We start from the raw sequence: 17779 nt of genomic DNA, 5'->3' as shown, positions 1-17779 counted from the left end.
AGGTCCAGATGCAGTGCAGCTACGTCCTTCCATGTCGGGGCTTCTTCACCCAGTGCTGCTGCCTAGTTCCCAAGCAGGTGTATCTGCAGCATTAAAGGATGTAGCATAAATCATAAATCATCTGTTTCCCTTGGGTTTAGCTGGTTTTGAAGATTGTTTTAGTCTTTTAAAGCAATGTTAAGAAGGCTGCATTAGGCTACAAGGCAGAGTAATTCTGACACACATGAGACATTACTGATCATGATGTGCAAAAAACCACCTGAGATGGAAATGGCTGGGCAGATACAATTCTGCATACTTTAATTCTGATTCATCCAAAAAAGTGGCTTTGTTTTTTTTGACAATTCATAATGTGGGGTTCATTTTTTCCACAGTACATACCAGTGAGTCAGGAACAGGTGTTTCAGGTCAACATTCTGCATTCAAGTATATTTCACATATGGATACTGGCCTTCTCTATTCTCCATGAAGAAATTAGGTCTGTTTTCTTACAGAAACATAATTCCTAAAATTGAGTATCCAAGAGGAAAATGACTGAATTAAAGCTATAAGGATCTGCCATGCACATCTTTCTACAAGCACATAATAAGCTGAATCCTCTATTTTTTATTCAAGTACTTCCTGCAGAACAGCAATTTGTATTTGCTTACTGTTTTCAGAAATGCATAACTCTGTCTGAAACTCTGCCCCTTCCCTTTAGTATCATTTTATCTTTATAGACATAAATAGTCCCAAAGGCATTGCTTTCTGGTGGAGTTTCAATAATCCCCTCCAAAGTCAGATGGTGAACTCCATGTGAGTCTAAACAATAGCCACCGTCGTGCAGGTGCCCTGCAAGAAAGCAGACCACGCACTGATGGGCGTGTATGACTGAAAGGGCATCTTTGTAATTCCAGGCAAAGCAAACCCAGTCTGAGGCGTCTGGATGAATGGGCAGGTGGCCTGTAGTTGAGAAGGAAAGAAACAGGAGAGTTACTTTACATGTAACCTAACTCTGCCTTCATTGCTGGGAAGCTCACATGAGTGTGAGACATGGGTCTTATGCTACTTCACAGGTTACCTGTGTACCTCAGTAGAGCTATAAAGCTGCTACATGTTTTCTTCAGCTAACATGCATTGGCTAGGTCTTTTTGCATATATCCCCATACATCTCCTATAACCACCTACCTGTGACTATGACTTTTTCTTGGTTTTCATCAGAGAACTTGAGGACTTCATTGAACCAGTCCAGCTGGGTTTGGCTAAATCCTCCGTTAAACTCTACAAACTGAGGTTCTTTAAGTCCTGCAATGAAGAAGAAGGTCAGGCATAGGTGCATGCACTTCTGTGGCTCCTGAATTTGCTTGCCTTATGTAAGTCTGCTTATGATAGATGGTTTACTCTTCAAACTGTTTTGTTGGATCTGAACTCCAGCCTCCTTGGACAAGCAAGAGAAAATCATTTGCTAGTGTTCTGGGAGGGTTTGGTCATGCTACACACACAGGATTTCCACTAGTGGGTCCCCCAAGTCATGGGCTAGGGTAGGCATCACTCTTACACTCTGTAATAGCAGTTACGCAGGCTGTTCTGATACTGCAGGGCACACAGCACAACATTAAACCCATCCCAAAAGCACCATGGCAGGTAAGGGAGCATCTCCTGCGCCCACCTAGAGACCCACTGACTGTCTTTGGGCTGACAGCGAGGAGGCGAGCAGAATCAGGGCACGTGCCTCAGCCTTCTGGCAACCAGATGCCAGCTCAGGGAGCAGAGGTTCTGCCACCCATGCTTCCATGGATGAAGTTCAGCGCTTCACGCTTCCGTGCTCTAAACATCAGTGGAGCAGGGGGGTACCTGTGGGGTCGTTGAGGTTGTCATTGGGGTTCTTCTTCCGCAGCAGCCGCAGGGACTCCTGGTAGCGGGGGTTGCCGGGCTCCCTGCCCAGCGTGCTCAGGTCGTAGCCATCGAGCACGACGACACGGAACTGCGCGGCCGGGCTGAAGTGATAGGCCTGGCAGTCGCTGGCGGGGGGCCCGGCCGCGGCCCCGCAGGAGCGGCTGCTGAGGCCGGTGTGCAGCAGGCGGGCCCGGCTGAAGTTATACAACTCGTGGTTGCCCCACGCGTGATGCACCGGCACCGGCAGCCGCCCCAGCGCTGCCAGCACCTGCTCCAGGGCACGCTCGGACTGGCCGCTGCGGGCGTTGAGGCCATCGATGCTGTCACCCAGCTGCAGCACGAAGGCGAGCGGCGGCTTCTCAGCGGCCCACGCTTCCACCGCGGCCCGCAGCAGGTTAAGGCTGTGCCGGTAGTACCGCCGCCGGCGCCCCCCGAAGTCGTACCCGTCCTCCGCGTCCGCGTACTGGATGTCCGCGATGACACCGAAGCAGAAGAGCGGCGGCACCGCCTCCATGGCGGCCGCGCCCGGCTGCCGTAGGCGGAAGGGGCGGGCACGGAAGAGCGGCCATAAGATGGCGGCAGCCGGGAGGTGGTGCGGCCGTGTGGGGCTGTGCTGGCGGTTGTCGGGTGCCGTGGTGAGGAGCCGGGCGGTGCTGCCCGCGTCCTGCAGCCGCTCCGTGTCCCGCCTGCCGCCGGGCAGCGGCCCGCGGAAGGGCGCGCAATGGAGGGTGAGTGCGGGAGCGGGGGAGCCGCGTCCTTCCTCAGCGGGGTGGCGGGACGGGGTGGGCCGCGCCGCGCTGTCTCCCCGGCCTTTTCAGCCTCTAAAGAGGTTCTTCTCTGCAGCTGGTGTCGTGGCGGTCGCTGGCCGCCACCTTCGTGCTGTGCGGAGGGTTCCTGGCCGCCATGAAGAAGGTGAAGCAGTGGAAGGAGGAGGGTGAGTGCGGGGTGAGGGGCCGGACCCTGCGCGCCTCCGGGGGAGCACGGCGGGAGGAGCCGCAGAGCCGCGCTCCATGTGCCGGGCAGGCCGATGGGACCCTCAGTGCCGTGGGTGGCCTCGCAGTGCTGGGGAACGGATGGACTGGGTGGACTTAAAGGCCTTTTCCAGCCCAGCCGTGGCTTTGTGCGCTTTGCTGTCTTGCTGAGTCGTGTCATGCTTTGTGCACGTTGCATATGCAAAGTGCCTCAGAAAACTTCAAAACAAGCAAACAAAATACTCGGAGCACTCCTTCAAGGTTCAGCGTTTTAAACCTCCTAAACGTGTCTGCCGCTGGGATAGCTGTGTCTGGTCACGCTGCCCGTTGATGCAGTGCAGGTACAGAGGTGAGGCTGTCTGTGCATGTGGGGTTTGCTCCATGTGCTGGTATGCGGTCACCTGCCCTATGATGACTGTTCATGTTCTTCATTCTCATGCTTTCAGTTGGGAAATTGGAGATCTTGCAGCTTTTAGGGTGTGCTCACTTTGTAAAGGATGCTGATTTTTCTGTTTCACCCTGCACTGGGTACCTGACTTTTTTTTCTTTATGGAAAAAATACAGTCAGATGGCAATATGGCATGTAGTGATAGGACAAGGGGGAATGCCTTTAAGCTGGCCGTTTAAAATGGCCAGAGGGGAGACTGAGATGAGCTCTTAGGCAGAAGCTCTTCCTGTGAGGGTGCTGAGGCGCTGGCACAGGGTGCCCAGAGAAGCTGTGGCTGCCCCATCCCTGGCAGTGTTCAAGGCCAGGTTGGAGCACCCTGCTGTAGTGGAAGGTGTCCCTGCCTGTGGCAGGGGTTGGAAGTGGAAGAGCTGTAAGGTCTCCTCCAGCCCAAACTATTCCGTGGTTCTGTGGTTATGTTTCAAATGAGTTTAGAGATATATTTGCCCAAAATGGGGTGTTTTTTGAAAGTCTTGTCCACATTGATCTTCTGCATGATGGGCTTTGGTAGAGCATGTTTCAATGCCCTAGGCTGTGAGGTTGCCAGACTCTCCAGCTTCTGAGGCTTGCCTGGGAAGCAGTGTGGATTGTGGCATGGATGTGTCTGATCCCCTCTTGTTTTTTGTAGCTCTGGAGAAGGAAAGAAACAGAGGCATTGGGAAACCACTGCTTGGAGGACCTTTCTCTCTCCTCAGTCATGAGGGACAGCCCAAGACCAACAAAGACTACATTGGGCAGTGGGTGCTGATCTACTTTGGCTTCACACACTGCCCTGACATCTGTCCAGATGAACTGCAGAAAATGATTGAAGTGGTAGATAACATTGGTATGGGAATTTGGTTGGCATTGTGATCCTCTTCATGGGAGGTCTGGGTTTATTATGGTAAAATATTGCAGATGTTAATAACTGATAATTGCTTAAAAAATGCCATTGACTATTCAATAGCTGAATTAATTGCTAAGTGATACATAGATCGATCAGCCTATGACTAGCATCTGTTATTTAGAGCATGATGGCACTGATCTTCCTGCAGCGGGACTGACTTCTTGGTAATAAAACTTGATGGTGGCAGGTTAAAGGGCCTCTGCATTGTATTGTGACCAAGTAGCAGTTACAGGGTGTATTAGAGGATTTTTTTCCCCTCTCCATTTTATTCATTCTGAGGATAAATCTCCCAAAGTCTCTTCTGAGAATGACTGTGCTGTGGAATGGAGGTTGGGGAATGCTGGGGATAGAGGTGGTTTTCTCAGCCTGCAGGGCCTGAGGAGTTGTGGAGCTAGGATAATAGCAACCAGGCAAGTGGGAGGGTGCACTGAAGTGAGGAGAGTACAGTGAAAGGTGTGGCTGGAACATCACAGGTCCTCTTTGTAATGATCATTGTGCTTTGATGCATGCATCATGCCATGGCATTTTCTGCATCAGAGCCAGTTTGTTCTCTGCCCTAAGCAGGTCAGAGAGCCTGCATCCAGTATGAGCACAGAGCCTTGGATTCCATTCACAAATTGCATACATTATGCTGCAGAAAATGGCCTTTTTTTGCCACTTAGGGTGGGCTCAGATGTAGCTTGGCTGTGAGCTTGTTTGCAGGGAGATGAGAAATGGTTTTATTTTTCTAAGAGAAATATTGTTAATGTCACAGATAGAATTCCATCTTTGCCTAATCTAACCCCACTCTTCATCACCATTGATCCTGAGAGAGACAGTGAAGAAGCCATCGCCAGATATGTTAAAGGTATTACTGTTTTCTTCGTGTCTTGCAGCATGTAATATAGAGCACTGAAAAGGAGGCTCTTGTTGGGATTCTTCTCACTAAAATGTCCAAATGCCTTCTTTATGTCTAGAGTTTTCTCCAAAGCTGATTGGATTGACTGGTACCAGGGCACAGATTGATCAAGTGGCCAAAGCTTACCGTGTGTATTACAGCGAAGGTCCCAAAGATGAAGATAATGATTACATAGTAAGTAACTGTAGGGCCTTTGCCTAATGAATTTGGATAAGAGCAACATGTAGATTTTAAAATCAGAAGGCAGCTGTTGCAATCTACACTGAAGTCCCACATGACAGAGTCCTGTTGCAGTGATATGTTAAGCTGTTGGTTTAGAGGTTTCAGTCAAAATCCAAGTGCCCTCTTACCTCAGGCTCAGAACCTCACTGAAACATGTTCTAGAATGTATGGTCCTAGGCCTGCATATGGAATAGCAGATGAAATATCAAGCCTGCCATGTAGTGTTTTAGTCTGGCCATTTTCCTGTGTGCTCCAACATGAAAATGGAACTAGGAAATTCAGGCAATAGGAAGAGGGAGAAATGAGAGGGAAAAGTGAGGAACGACTCATACCCTGCCAAACAGGCACGAGGGAGTGGGGTCTTCCTGGTAAGAGACTTGAATGATGTAAAGTCTGCCTGCAGATACTGTAAGGATCTTCCTCCTGTGTGAAATGACCTCAAAGAGAGAGCCTATTAATGGGAATAAAATATGTAGAGTAATAGTGTGATGGGGAAAGTGAGGTTTAAGTGAGGCTAAACTGGCTAGTCAAAATCTGGGTTTGAATACAACTGGCTATAGGGCTCGGAGCTGCTGCCAAGGCCTTCCTGACTTGCCACATCCCGAGGAGACTGGAATAGTAAAGTAGGTGCAAGTGTGTATGCTTAAACCATGACAAAGCGATATGGTAAAGGAGGATGCATATTATATGACCCTTTTATTTTCTTATTCTTCATTACAAGAACTAAGCACATCAGACCTAAAACCAGGTTCCACCAGGTGGTGGTTCTTGTTGCATTGGACATGTGAGAAGTGGAATCCCTCCATACAGAGGAGAATGGTAGAAGCTTACAGGAGTTCACAGGGAGACTTCTTGTTAGTCTGTGGAAAGCCCAACCTGGTGAGGATTATGAAATGCACAGGAATGTTGCCTAGTTCAGGAAGACTGTGAGCTAAAGCATGTTGGAAACTGGGAAGTAATAGAGGAAACATTTTTGTGGCTGGTTTTATACTCTTTAACGCCACCATGGCTTGCCACTGTTTGAGGTAGGATGCTGTGGCAGATTAGGTTGGGTCTAATCCAGTATTGTCTATTCTTAATCTGTTTTTAAAAACCACTTGACCAGAAAACAGATTATCCAAATGAATAACCAGCAGGAGTAGCACATGATGCCAGTAAAGGGGAGGTGGAATCGCACTGGTAATGTGTGCACTGTGATTTGTTACTAAAAGGGGTGTGAAGTGGGAGATGAAGAGCTGCTTTTGCTTAGTAGCAACTCAATAGCTACAGAAGTCTGTGTGTAAGGTACTGTATTTGAATGGAGAAGACAAGCTTGTTGGGGAAATTCAACACCAATTCCAGTCAATCTGAAAAGCATCAATCTGAAATCAATCTAAACATACTGCTTAAGGCTGGATTTATAGAAGGGGGATGGCGGAAATGCAAGAATAGATTATAGCAGCAGGACTGGCACAGGATGCCTGCTTAGGAGAGGGAAGATAATCAGTAGAATCTGACACTGAGTGAATTGAAGCTGAGGAGAGATGATGGAAAGAGGCCAGGAAAGATGAATGAATGCTGCTCCTTAGGAAGCAAACCGCATGTGGATTCTAGCAAACCATACTTGGATTCTGACATGGCTGTGAAGGGAAAGTGTAGGGGTTCAGCCAAGGAAAACAACTCTGCAGATGACAGCAGCTTCAAGGGAGGCTGGAGAGTGAAACTGAACTGGAGAAAGTGACCACACAGGTGATGAAGTAGAAGAGATTTGGGATCCAGGGAGAAGATGGCTGGTCTGTGCTAGGGTTGGGAGCTTGAGGGAAGGGGAGGGCAGCAAGGAGGAAGGACCAGAGAACTAGGAGCAGGAGAGCATCCTGGGAGCCCCAGCCATGGTGCCAAGGAGGAAGAGTATTACAGGCATGTCCTCAAGAGTTGTCAGGCTGCGGCTGTTGAGAGGCGGAGAGCTCCGTGTGCTCAGGGCAGGCAGGCCAGAGGACACAGGGCTGTGAAACAAGGTGGAAAGAAGAAGAAGAACAGACCTGGGAGGGGGAGCTTGAGGCTGCTTTTGTGTCTACCTGGGACTTACTCAGGTAATTACTACACTGTCATTTTTTTAATCAGCTGTTACCTTTTCATTGGCCCTGTCCTGCCAGTTGGTGACTAACACTGCCAGCTGTGCACGAGCAGGTTGTTTTCTCTGCAGGCTGCTGAGAGGTAGGGAAGATGAATAGGTCCCCTACAGCCAGTTCAACTGTGCTGCTTGTTTTGACTGGAAAAGAGCCTCGAGATGAGCACTTTGGCTGTGTTTTCTAAACACCTGTTTGCATTTTTCAAGTATTACTTGAATGCTGCTAGTTCCTATTATCTCGATTTTTCTAATTTTCAATACCAGCATACCCAATGTACTTGCTTTATTCTGTGTTTTACAAGACTGCACTGAAACTCAAATGACAGTCTTCATGTGCATAGAGTGGGAACAGTGCAGGCTTCAGGCACAGCTTGAAAAGCAGTGCACGCAAACTGCACTCCAGCCTCTTTACATTTAACCTTCCACAGGCCAGGGAGTAAAGATGCTCTGAGCAGGCTACCTTCTTTTTTGCCAACTTCCAGTTGAAGGATCTGAATCGTGTTTCAGATTTGTTTCCTACACCTGGATTTTGTAATCTGATACTGAAAATTTGAAGCTAGAGTAAAATTTATTGCAGTAATTTTGAGAAATATTTTCTTCACTGACAAGTGCCATCAAGTTTAATGCAGGTGGTACTGGAAATGTTCATCTGGTCTGATTTCAAACACAGTTGTACTCTGAGTGCATAGTACATTTCAGAGGCTTTTCTCCAGTGGCAGGGAGATGATGTAGTCACTTGAGCAATCACAGATTCATAGCCTCCAGTTTCAGTATTTTGTGTCTTTCACAGAATCCCAGACTGGTTTGTTTTGGACGGGACCTTACAGCTCATCCAGTTCCAACCCCCTGCCACAGGCAGAGACAGCTTCCACCCCATCCAGTCTGGCCTTGAACACTGCCAGGGATGGGGCAGCCACAGCTTCTCTGGGCACCCTGTGCTAGGTTCTCAACACCCTCACAGGAAAAAACTTCTGCCTAAGAGCTCATCTTAGTCTACTCTTCTTTCATGAAGATACCAGGCAGTACATGCAGTGGCATTTAAAATCAATTTACAGTTCACTAGATGAGCTTTGGAGGTCCCTTCCAACCAAACTATTCCGTGATTCATGAATTGTGACTTTGAACGTGTTTTAAGGTTATTTCAGTGCGGACAGTAGAGGGAGCCCCTACCTAGCACGCGTGTTTCTTTCTGCACCAGTTCCTCTCTCTGCAGCTCCTGTATCCCATGGATGCCCTTGCTCCCATTGCTTATACTCCCAGTGAGCTTAGTTTAATGAAATACCTGTTTCTATTGGGTCTGCATCATATTAGCAGCAGGAGCTTGGAATGCCTTGTCATGTGGAGCATCATGAGAAGTAGAAGGAAATTGTGAAAAGCAAGGGGGAAAGACCTTTAGCTCACATGTTGCCCCTGCCTTGTCTGTGCTGCAGGAAGGGTGCCAACAGCTGAGGGATGCTATTTCTTAAAGTATTCCTTCATACATTCTGAGTATGTAACTAGTTTTCTCTATCTTCTTGAGTAAAACAAGGAGTCACCAAGGTGATACTTTAGCTTCTTTGTGAGAAGCCTTGTCAGATTGCTGAAGCAAAGGCTGGATGGGTTGCTGTTGCTGCTGACTGAGAGATGTGCAGGGTGTAATACTGAATGGGTGTCTCCAAAGAAGATGGAGACTCCCTTTTTCTCAGGAGTCACATGGAGAAGAGGAGGGGTGGTGGGTACAGGTTACTCCTGGGAGATTCTCACTGGACCAAGCAGGAAAGATTTTCATCGTGAAAACAATCAGCCACTGGAATAATCTCCCCAGGGAAGTGGTGGATTCCCCAGCCCTGGACACTTGAGATTTGGCTGGACAGGGTGCTGGGACATCTTGTCTAGATCATGATCTGCCAAGAAAGCTTGGACCAGATGATCCTTGAGGTTCCTTCCAGCCTAGGATTTATGATTCTGTGATCTTTTTTGCCAAGCTATGCTGTGCTCTCTTGCAGGTGGATCACACAATAATCATGTACCTCCTTGGGCCAGATGGTGACTTCGTGGACTATTATGGCCAGAATAAGAAGAGTACTGAGATTTCTGCTTCTATTGCTGCACACATGAGAAAATACAGATTGTAAAACACAAGGTCTTCAACGATTGATGTGAACATCACCTCTAGGTTTGGCTGGAATTGGGCATTGGAGTTAAAGCAGAAGCATGCAGGTGTGACATCCTGGCACCGCATGCCTCCTTTCTTCCAGGTAAGAAAGGCAACCATACTTCTGCAAAATACCATCATCAAAACTCTCAATAGAGCCTTCCTTGTGCATATGATTTGCAGCAAGATTTGGGACTTCCGTGAAGCATTGCTGGGAGCAGAAAATGGACAGCACTTCTCATGTGGGAAGAATATTTACCACTGGTAAAATTAACTGGTATCTCTTGGCAAGACTTCAGCAAAGGGCAGTCACTGCAGGAGGACAGTTACTTGAAGAAAAGCCACGTGTGCCAGAGAACCCTCTTTTCTGCACTGTTTTGCCTTCTGGGAGAGGCACTTACAGTATTATAAGCAGAAGAGCCTTAAGAGTACTTAAGGAGGTGAAGAGCACTGAAAGCATCATAAGCTTCCTTGCATGGGACCAGCCCTGTAGTGTGCCTGGTTGAATGCTGAATGAAATGGGTCTTTTTCATTTGAATGCTGAAATGAAATGTTTTTTTCTTGATTTTTTTTTTTTTTTTTTTTCCTGGGTGAACACTGTAAACATAAGGAAATGAGGAATAGTTTGCAAATCCAATTTTTCTTCTGGCCTAAATCGTCTGATGCATAGTCAGCATGATTGTGCTATGCTGAGTAGTGAGTGTAGTGCGGAAGGGTGAAGGGGGTCTGTGTCCATGCATAGGGTTGTCAGTCAGATCAACTTGATGCAGTATGGCATTTGAAAATAAAGATTGTTTTGTATAAGCAATATATATTTTTTTCTTGGTTAGGTTTGACTGGAATATCATCAGTACTTTATATACTGGGGAAGCTTCAAATTCTTGCTGGTTTAGCTCTTACTAGAAAGTAGCGGTTATCTCTGGTAGTGCAAGACATAAGCTGAATGTGCCTTTGTAAAGTACCTGAACCCCAGAGAATGGCCCACAGGAGCCAAACCAGACATGTTCTTCATGGCAGAGTGTTTCACACTGAACACAAGTGTTCCAGAACAGTTATAAAGCAAGATAAAGTAGTGTAACTCCACATCAGGTGCCCTATGCTATGTTGACCTCCTGAAGGTGTTTGGAAGGGTACTGTGATAGAGTATGTCTAAGACTTCACCCTTCTTATAAAGGAAGGAAGATTCTTCAAGTTCCAACGCAGCTCCTATCCTTCTGCCCTTCCCCAAAGAGTGAATAGTTTTCTGAAGGTTTTTTTTTTTTTTCCTCTGTTCTGAAGGATCACAGGAATTTTTCTGTATCAGTTTACAGTGGGAGTTTTTGAAAGTCTTGCTAGAATTCGACTCAGCTGAGAAAGAAGTCATGCTTTGTCTTCTGGCACTTGGAGCAGCTCATGTCCCACTTCTTTCTGCCTCTTAAATTGACTCTGCCCATCTCTGTTTCTCTGTCTTTCCACTTTCTTTGGAATTGGGATGTGTGTGGGGGAGTGTGTTTAAAAATAATTTACCCCCCTGTTTAGGCAGCTGTCAGACTTCTACTGCCAGGCCTTAGTGCCAGCAGGGAGCACCGTTCTGCTCCCTGTATGCTGAGCACCAAGGATGAGCATCCTGAATGCTCACCAGGAGGAGGCAGAGCTGTTCAAGGGGAAGACATATAGTGGGGGAAAGGGAATGTGTTGTGGGGGGGAGGCTTGAAGGCTGTCAGTGATAGGCAGTGTTTGTTCAGTGTCAGAGCAAACTCCCCCTGTGCTCACCACAGTAGTCCAGAGTCTGTGCGCAGCCCACAGAGAGGGAGCTCAGGGGAAAGTTTATGGCAGGATTCCTTGCTCGTGGCTGTGCTCCCCGAGTGTCCCTATGGAAACTTCATGGCACTGGTTTTCACTTGGGAAGGTAATTAGAGTCTGGCACTGTGAAGGTGAACCTCAGTTACTTTGGGCAAAAGGGGACCCCTGGGTGTCCCCTAAACAGATGGCTGATGGAGCACTGCTGTGTGCCTGCACCCTATTTGTTACTGGTGGGAAACCGCAGCTCTTCAAAGTGGCTGTGTCTGTACCAGTGACTGCAGAGCTGATGCCATGCCAGGCTGGGGACTAGTGACAAGATGTCTGAGGAATGAGGGGTGGTTCCTTTTGTGTAGCTGAGGAAGGCAGCACATGGAGGAGCTGAACTAATGAGTGATACTTGAGCAGCATGGGTGAAGTTGGCTGGTTTAGGAATGCTCTCACCACCAACATGGGTAGAGCCAGGGATTGAGAAGTACAGAGACTGTGGCTTTAAATGGCTGCAAAACCTGATGTTGCACTTGCAGTCCAGATCATGGAATAACTTGGATGGGAAGGAGCCTCAGGAGGTCTGTAATCCAGCCTCCTGCTCAAAGCATGAGCAGGAGATTCAGAGCAGGTGGTTCAAGGTTTTAAGCAGCAAAGACTTGGAAACCTCAAAGGATGAGCCTCTCTAGGTGGGTAAAGTATATTTTTCACTAGAGTACATCTTTAGCACCATTCAAATTTCATCTGCCATTTTAACTCTTGTTCTTCCGCTGTGCACCAGGGTGAGGAGTCTGACTCCATCTTCTCAATAGCCTCTTCATAGGCATTGGAAGTCTGCTGTTACATCCCCCTGCAGCCTTCTCCTTCCTGGGCTAAACGAGTCTGGTCCATCAGCCTCTCCTTGTGCTGTACACGATGGCAGGTTCCAGGCCTCTGACCATCTTGACCTCTTGAACATCTTGACCATTCTTCTCCCTAGGCTGCCTCTGGCCAGTCAGTTCCCAGTATGGGTTTTTGCAGGGACGTTTTCCTTGCTGGGTGCAGGACTTGTTGAACTTCAGAAGGTTCCTGTCAGCCCATCCCTCCAGTCTGCCTGGGTCCCTCTGGATAGCAGCTATGACCTAGAGGTCAGTTGCCCAGCCATCCAGATCATAAACTAGCTTGGACACAAGACCATTGTGGCAGGTAGTTTTGGGAGCTGAAGTTGGACAGCATCCACTGCTCCCTCCACATCCTCCAATCTGGTCACTTTATCTTGAAAGGCAATCAGAATGCTCAGATGTGATTTCTCTTTGTAAATCCATGCTGACTGTTCCCAATCACCTTTGCTTTTATGTGCTCGTACACATTGAAGTGGTTGGTTTTTTCCTCTTCTTCATTGAACCTTTTTCTTCTGCACTTAAAAAAGAAACCTCTCAGGAAAAATCTGCCCCTTATCTGAGCTGGTGCCTCTTGAGGGGATGTGGGAGCCAGGCTGGGCATCAGTCCACAGTCATTGGGGCAAAATCCAAATCTGGCTTTATTTTTCCATGCTCTGTCACATGTGTACTGCCAGTGTGAAAATACTCTGTGGGACTGCTATGATAGCCAAAGAGTTCAGTCCAAATCCAGTTTGGATCTTGAGCAGAATTGCCCTGGCCCAAATGCCCAGTGACACAGGAATTAATCAGCTCTCCAGAGCTTGCTTGTGCCCAGAGTAGGTGAGGATGTGGCTCCCAGGCCTGATGTGCTCAGTGCCTGCTCCTCAGTGTTCATTTCAAAGCAGCTTGCTTTGACCAGGAGGTGCTGATCAGCTCTGTTCTCCACTTGTCTTGAGCTTGAGCTATACCCCAGCACAGAATCATAGAACCATACAATAGTTTGGGTTTTAGAGAACCTTAAGATCATCCAGTTCCAACCCCCTGCCTTGGGGAGGGATGCCTCACCCTAGACAATGTTGCCCAAGGCTCTGTCCAACCTGGCCTTGAACACTGCCAGGGATGGAGTGTTTGGGCAGCCTGTTCCGATGCCTCAGCACCCTCACAGTAAAGAATTTCTTCCTTGTATCTAATCTGAACTTCCCCTGTTTCAGTCTGAACCTATCACCCCTTGTCCTATCACTCCAGTGCCTGATGAAGAGTCCCTCCCCAGCATCCCTATAGGCCCCCTTCAGATACTGGAAGCTGCTCTGAGGTCTCCACACAGCTTCTCTTCTCCAGGCTGAACAGCCCCAATGTTCTCAGCCTGTCTCCATACAGGAGGTGCTCCAGCCTCTGATCATCCTCATGGACTCCTCCAGACTTCTATGGGACTATGTGCTTTTGGAGCTGGTCTCTTGCTTCAGCCTGTACCTTGCACTTGGGTGGTGAGGACTACCTGGGTCATACGTGTTCACACAGTGCTTTGGATGCAGTTCTGTTGCATATTTGAGTGATGGAAGTGTCTTTAATCACTCATGACTGTCCCCAGCCAGAGCAGCGTGCTGTGCCCTGGAGGGACTGAGCAGGACAATTCCAGGGCAGGTATTGCCTGCAGTGCCAGGTTTACCTACTGTTTCCAAGAAAACGTATCTGGCAGAGTAACTCCCAGGAGGGAGTGAAAATAGACATTTCTGCTGTCTTGAAACAAGCAGTGTCCTGGGATGCTCCAGATCTGCAGTCATCCGTCATCTCTCTTGACAACTTGTATGAAGCAAACACTTGCTGATGGTGCCAGCAGGGCTGCTGTGCTTCCAGGGCTCGGTGAGTGTCTTGACATGGAGCTTGCTGGCCTGGGCCCCGCAGGGTGCTCCAGGGGTGTGCCAGCACCTTCTCTGGGAAAAAGGCAACCTCAGGACCACTCCTGAGTCACTCCTGTCAGGCTGCCACATGCCCAGCATCCCTCCAGGCTCTTCCCAGCCCTATTGCTCTTCCCTGATCCCCTTCCCTGGGATGTGCTGCTCACACGGGTTCAGGTGATGGAGCCTCAGGCTTTCGAGTGCTGATAGAAATGCCACAGTCAGTGCTGCTTGGTGGCATTTTGGCAGTGATAGATTGAGGAGCACTATTGGCCCCAGATAACTGCAGGCTGTGGTACAATGAGGCTGTTGTCATGGCAGCCCTTCAGGAGCGGCAGCTGGTGGCACTGAGCTTCAGTGGCAAAGCTGCCTGGCATTGAAGAAAGCTGGCTGAACCTTGGTGTCCTGCAGCCACCCAGAACCATTTAATCCTTGGCAAGTCTTTCTCATCCCTGTCTTGGTTCAGGGCTGTGGTTTGAAATACTGTAGCTCTTTCTCCGGTAACTTTACAGGTATCTACATTTTCTAGAGTTTTTTTCTCACTTCTTCAGACTGGCATGGTCCAAGCACTGACCCTGTATCATGAAGATGTGCTCCTATGTCATGAAGGTGTGCTCCCATTAGCCTGTAGCCAGGTCTGTGGGATGAATGATTGCCCTTTGCTGATGATGGAGCTGACGGCTGAGCATTTGTTGGGGCCTTTACCACCTCGCTGCAAGTCAGGATGTATCTTTAATCAGGTAAAACAATGTGTGGACTGCTGAGGAGTGAAGCAGAGCTATGAGCAGCCTCACGATACAGTGAAGTTGCTGCTTGCAGCCAAAGCTTTCCAGTCCCTGTTGCTGGTGTAGTGTGCTCACCTGGAAAACTCAGGAGCTGTGGCTCCAGGACAGCACATGCTGGGGCTGCTCAGGAGCTCCCCATTGAAGCAGATAGTCTGGGCTGTGCTGCAGGGGAATGACTGCAGTCCATGCTATTAGATGTGAACTGATAAGCAGGTCAGTTTTACTGGATCACTTTTAGGTTTGGTGGCCTAAAAATGAAAGTCAAAAGTGAAGTGTTTCCCTCCACAAGAGAATTTTAAAGGTTTGTTTTGGTTCAAACAGAAACTCGTGCTTTTAAAGCAATCTGTGCTGCTTGCAGAGTATCCAGCCCCTGGCTTATAGCAGCTCTGCATCAGTTGTACATGTTCCTGGGAGCATGAGGAGCTGTGCTGAGGAGACCTGGACAGGAATGATTGCATCTGTCTCTGTGCAAGAGCCAGCTCATTCCATGTTTTAAGCTGTGTATTACTAGTTTAATAAAGCAGGTTCTTTCAGCATGCCAGGGAACTTACTCAGCTCCAAGCTTACAAAACCTCCTTGTTCTCCCGAAGTTCTTTGTTCAAAAATAGATAGACACCAACCAGTAAATCCACCTTTAATTTGTGGGGGCATGATGAGCCACGAGTGCCCTTCTCTGGATGAAGGGCAGTAATAAAAGCTCCCTGGCAACACCAGGACTAGAGAGCCTTGCAAGGCAATGCAGCTTGCTGTGGTAGCTTGTGACCTTCACCTCAGGACAGCTTTGGGTCTGTTTGGGTCTGCCAAATGATGTTGGCGGCATGGAGCAACATACAGAAATGCAGCTGCTGCTCCCAAGGGCTGTTAGCAAGAAGATGGGCACCCACATGTGTGCTCTGGGGCTTCACTGCAGTGCCCCAGTGGGATTCTGGTGATAAAGAAGGTGATTCACTGTCCTCTGCCTGGGAGAAGCTGAAGCAGGGTATTATTGGCCCAGGACTCATCCTGAATCTCATCTCTGCATGGAACATCAGGGTAGCGTGGCCCTGGGCAGAAGTTGCACTGTGCTCAGAGGAGCAAAGATCAGAGCTCGGAGCTGACAAAGGAGATCCAGGCACTCTACAAGTAAATTAAAAGGATGTTTTTTCCTACCTAGCTCTTACAAGGCCAAGAAATAAGCACCCTTTGCTTCTGTCAGAAAATATTGGGAGTGAATGTTTCCCAGAATGTGTAACACCCTTGGCTCCCATGTCCTCTGAAGCGGCCTGGTTGTGTTGAGGTGTTTCTTTGTCATGGTGAGGGTTATGTAGGAGCCCTCAGGTTGTAACCTGTGGAGCTTGCAGTGTCGTTTGCTGCTGTTTTGCCCTTTTCCATACTCCCTAGGTGGGCACTGTTGTTGGTCCTGAGCAAGCTGTGGTCCCCATAGCCCTCGCTGGGCCTTCCCACCAGTTGCTGGGGCAGATGCAGCAGGTGCCCCACCATCAGTTGTGCCCCTCGGGTTCAGCCTCAGCCGGCTGATGGCCGGCACTGCTCCTTTGCCCACCCCATGGATGAGGAGCTTTTCTGGGCTGTCTCCTTGACTCAGGGGCATGAGACCTGCCTCCTGCACCCAAGCCTGGGCCTGTGAAGCGAGGCACAGGGGCACTCATTAGCCTAGGAGGTGTCTCTGGGAAAAGAGGGACAACCCCAGAGCACGGTGGAGCCACTGGGGTCTCTGGAGGAGGGCTGGGGGACAGGCAGGTGCCTTGTTCCCTGTTCTGGGTCCCAGGCTGGTGCTCTGAGTTGGGTGATCTGAAGGACCAAATCAGAGAGAAGGGCTTTGCAGGGAGATCAGGGTGACGCAGGCTGGGATTGACACTGTGGTCTTCATTTTGGTTTTGGGTCTGCTCATCCTGGCCTGCTGTTGCCAGTACACGTGCTCAGTGTGCCCACCGCAGCTCCCTGTAGTGAATATTCCAAGTTTAAGTCCCAGAAATGGAATAAAAGCAATAATCTTTATTCAGCTTGCTGGAAATCTGGCATTTCCTTGGTTGCGTTGAAAGACCTGCAGTGTCTCACATTGTCACGCATCAACACAGAAGTTTCGGATCTATCATGGCATTTTGTGATTTTCACTCACACAAAGCTCTGTCATTCCTTTTCACACAGCTTGTCAAGCATCCAAAGGCTCCAAAGCACAGACGAGTCTAAACACAAAGGTTTGTGCACTTAACTTCTTGAGAAGAATCTAGTGCATGTCCTTAACACCAAAGGAAAACCCGAAATCTAGATGTGCACATTCAGCTGCACTGCCCAAGTTTCTTGGCATTCTTGCTTTGCAGTGTAACAGACACATTTCTGTATCTAAGCCCCTGCTCCAGGCTGCCTTCTGGTAAGATTTTAGAGCAGTTATTCTCTTGAGACACGTTTTTGTGCAATGATGGAGACCTGCTCGAAATAAGTGTGACTGTTACAGTGAAAAGTGGAGCCTTTGCAGGTAGTGGGCAGGTAGTAGCAGTGGCTGTTGTAGCTGGTTGCATCATGCATGGATCAGGACTGGAGATCTGAAAGATTGTGTATTTTTTTAGTTGCTATCCCTTGCTAGGCTGGGCAGAACATGGAATTCCATCTTGCGGATATACTGCATGGTCCTGATTTAGGGCAGTTGAGACAGTGGCAGTGTGCAAATGGTTTTAAACAGTGGAGTATGGTCGGTGTGGTGCTCAGCAGATGCCAGTGACTAGTCACTGCTCACTGCTAACTGGTTTCCTGCACTCTGCTCCCAGCTGGGCGCCTGAACCAGGGAGGGAATATAGGAAGAGTGGCGTGCTCTGCCTGTGTGTGCTCTTTGCTCTGATCCTACAGCTGGGTATGGGGAGCAGGGTCCATCCCCCTTGCTTTAGGCATGCCTGGGAGCAGGAAAGGCCCTGTCTGAATCACACTGACAGTTCAGTATCA

General features: G+C 48.7%; 2 protein-coding genes across 2 annotated transcripts; one reads left to right on the top strand and one right to left on the bottom strand.

The window, feature by feature from the left end:
• Window positions 1-349: 349 nt before the first annotated feature.
• ADPRM (ADP-ribose/CDP-alcohol diphosphatase, manganese dependent) lies at window positions 350-2389 on the bottom strand. The gene is made up of 3 exons (XM_057423285.1): window positions 1834-2389; window positions 1168-1284; window positions 350-942 (listed from the first exon to the last, which is right to left on the bottom strand). The coding sequence occupies exons 1-3, from the start codon at window positions 2387-2389 to the stop codon at window positions 656-658; spliced, it is 960 nt and encodes a 319-aa protein (XP_057279268.1). The 3' UTR covers window positions 350-655.
• LOC130606750 (protein SCO1 homolog, mitochondrial) lies at window positions 2322-10116 on the top strand. The gene is made up of 6 exons (XM_057423276.1): window positions 2322-2603; window positions 2719-2809; window positions 3920-4117; window positions 4932-5024; window positions 5134-5249; window positions 9390-10116. The coding sequence occupies exons 1-6, from the start codon at window positions 2343-2345 to the stop codon at window positions 9516-9518; spliced, it is 888 nt and encodes a 295-aa protein (XP_057279259.1). The 5' UTR covers window positions 2322-2342; the 3' UTR covers window positions 9519-10116.
• Window positions 10117-17779: the final 7663 nt, after the last annotated feature.

The sequence above is a fragment of the Pezoporus wallicus genome, unplaced genomic scaffold (genome assembly GCF_028554395.1).
Source record: "Pezoporus wallicus isolate ANWC-B61680 ecotype Strahan unplaced genomic scaffold, APGP_CSIRO_Pwel_v1 contig_8723, whole genome shotgun sequence".
NCBI lineage: Eukaryota > Metazoa > Chordata > Aves > Psittaciformes > Psittacidae > Pezoporus > Pezoporus wallicus.
This window is presented reverse-complemented; position numbering and strand designations above follow the sequence as displayed.

Excerpts from the sequence above, each read along its gene's own strand:
- LOC130606750 (XM_057423276.1), top strand. The coding sequence starts at position 2,343 with ATGTCCGCGATGACACCGAAGCAGAAGAGCGGCGGCACCGCCTCCATG. Across the intron at positions 2,810-3,919 it reads GAAGCAGTGGAAGGAGGAGG|CTCTGGAGAAGGAAAGAAAC; the intron begins GTGAGTGCGGGG and ends TGTTTTTTGTAG. Across the intron at positions 5,025-5,133 it reads CATCGCCAGATATGTTAAAG|AGTTTTCTCCAAAGCTGATT; the intron begins GTATTACTGTTT and ends CTTTATGTCTAG.
- ADPRM (XM_057423285.1), bottom strand. The coding sequence starts at position 2,389 with ATGGAGGCGGTGCCGCCGCTCTTCTGCTTCGGTGTCATCGCGGACATC. Across the intron at positions 1,285-1,833 it reads CAACCTCAACGACCCCACAG|GACTTAAAGAACCTCAGTTT; the intron begins GTACCCCCCTGC and ends TCTTCATTGCAG. Across the intron at positions 943-1,167 it reads AGAAAAAGTCATAGTCACAG|GCCACCTGCCCATTCATCCA; the intron begins GTAGGTGGTTAT and ends TCTCAACTACAG.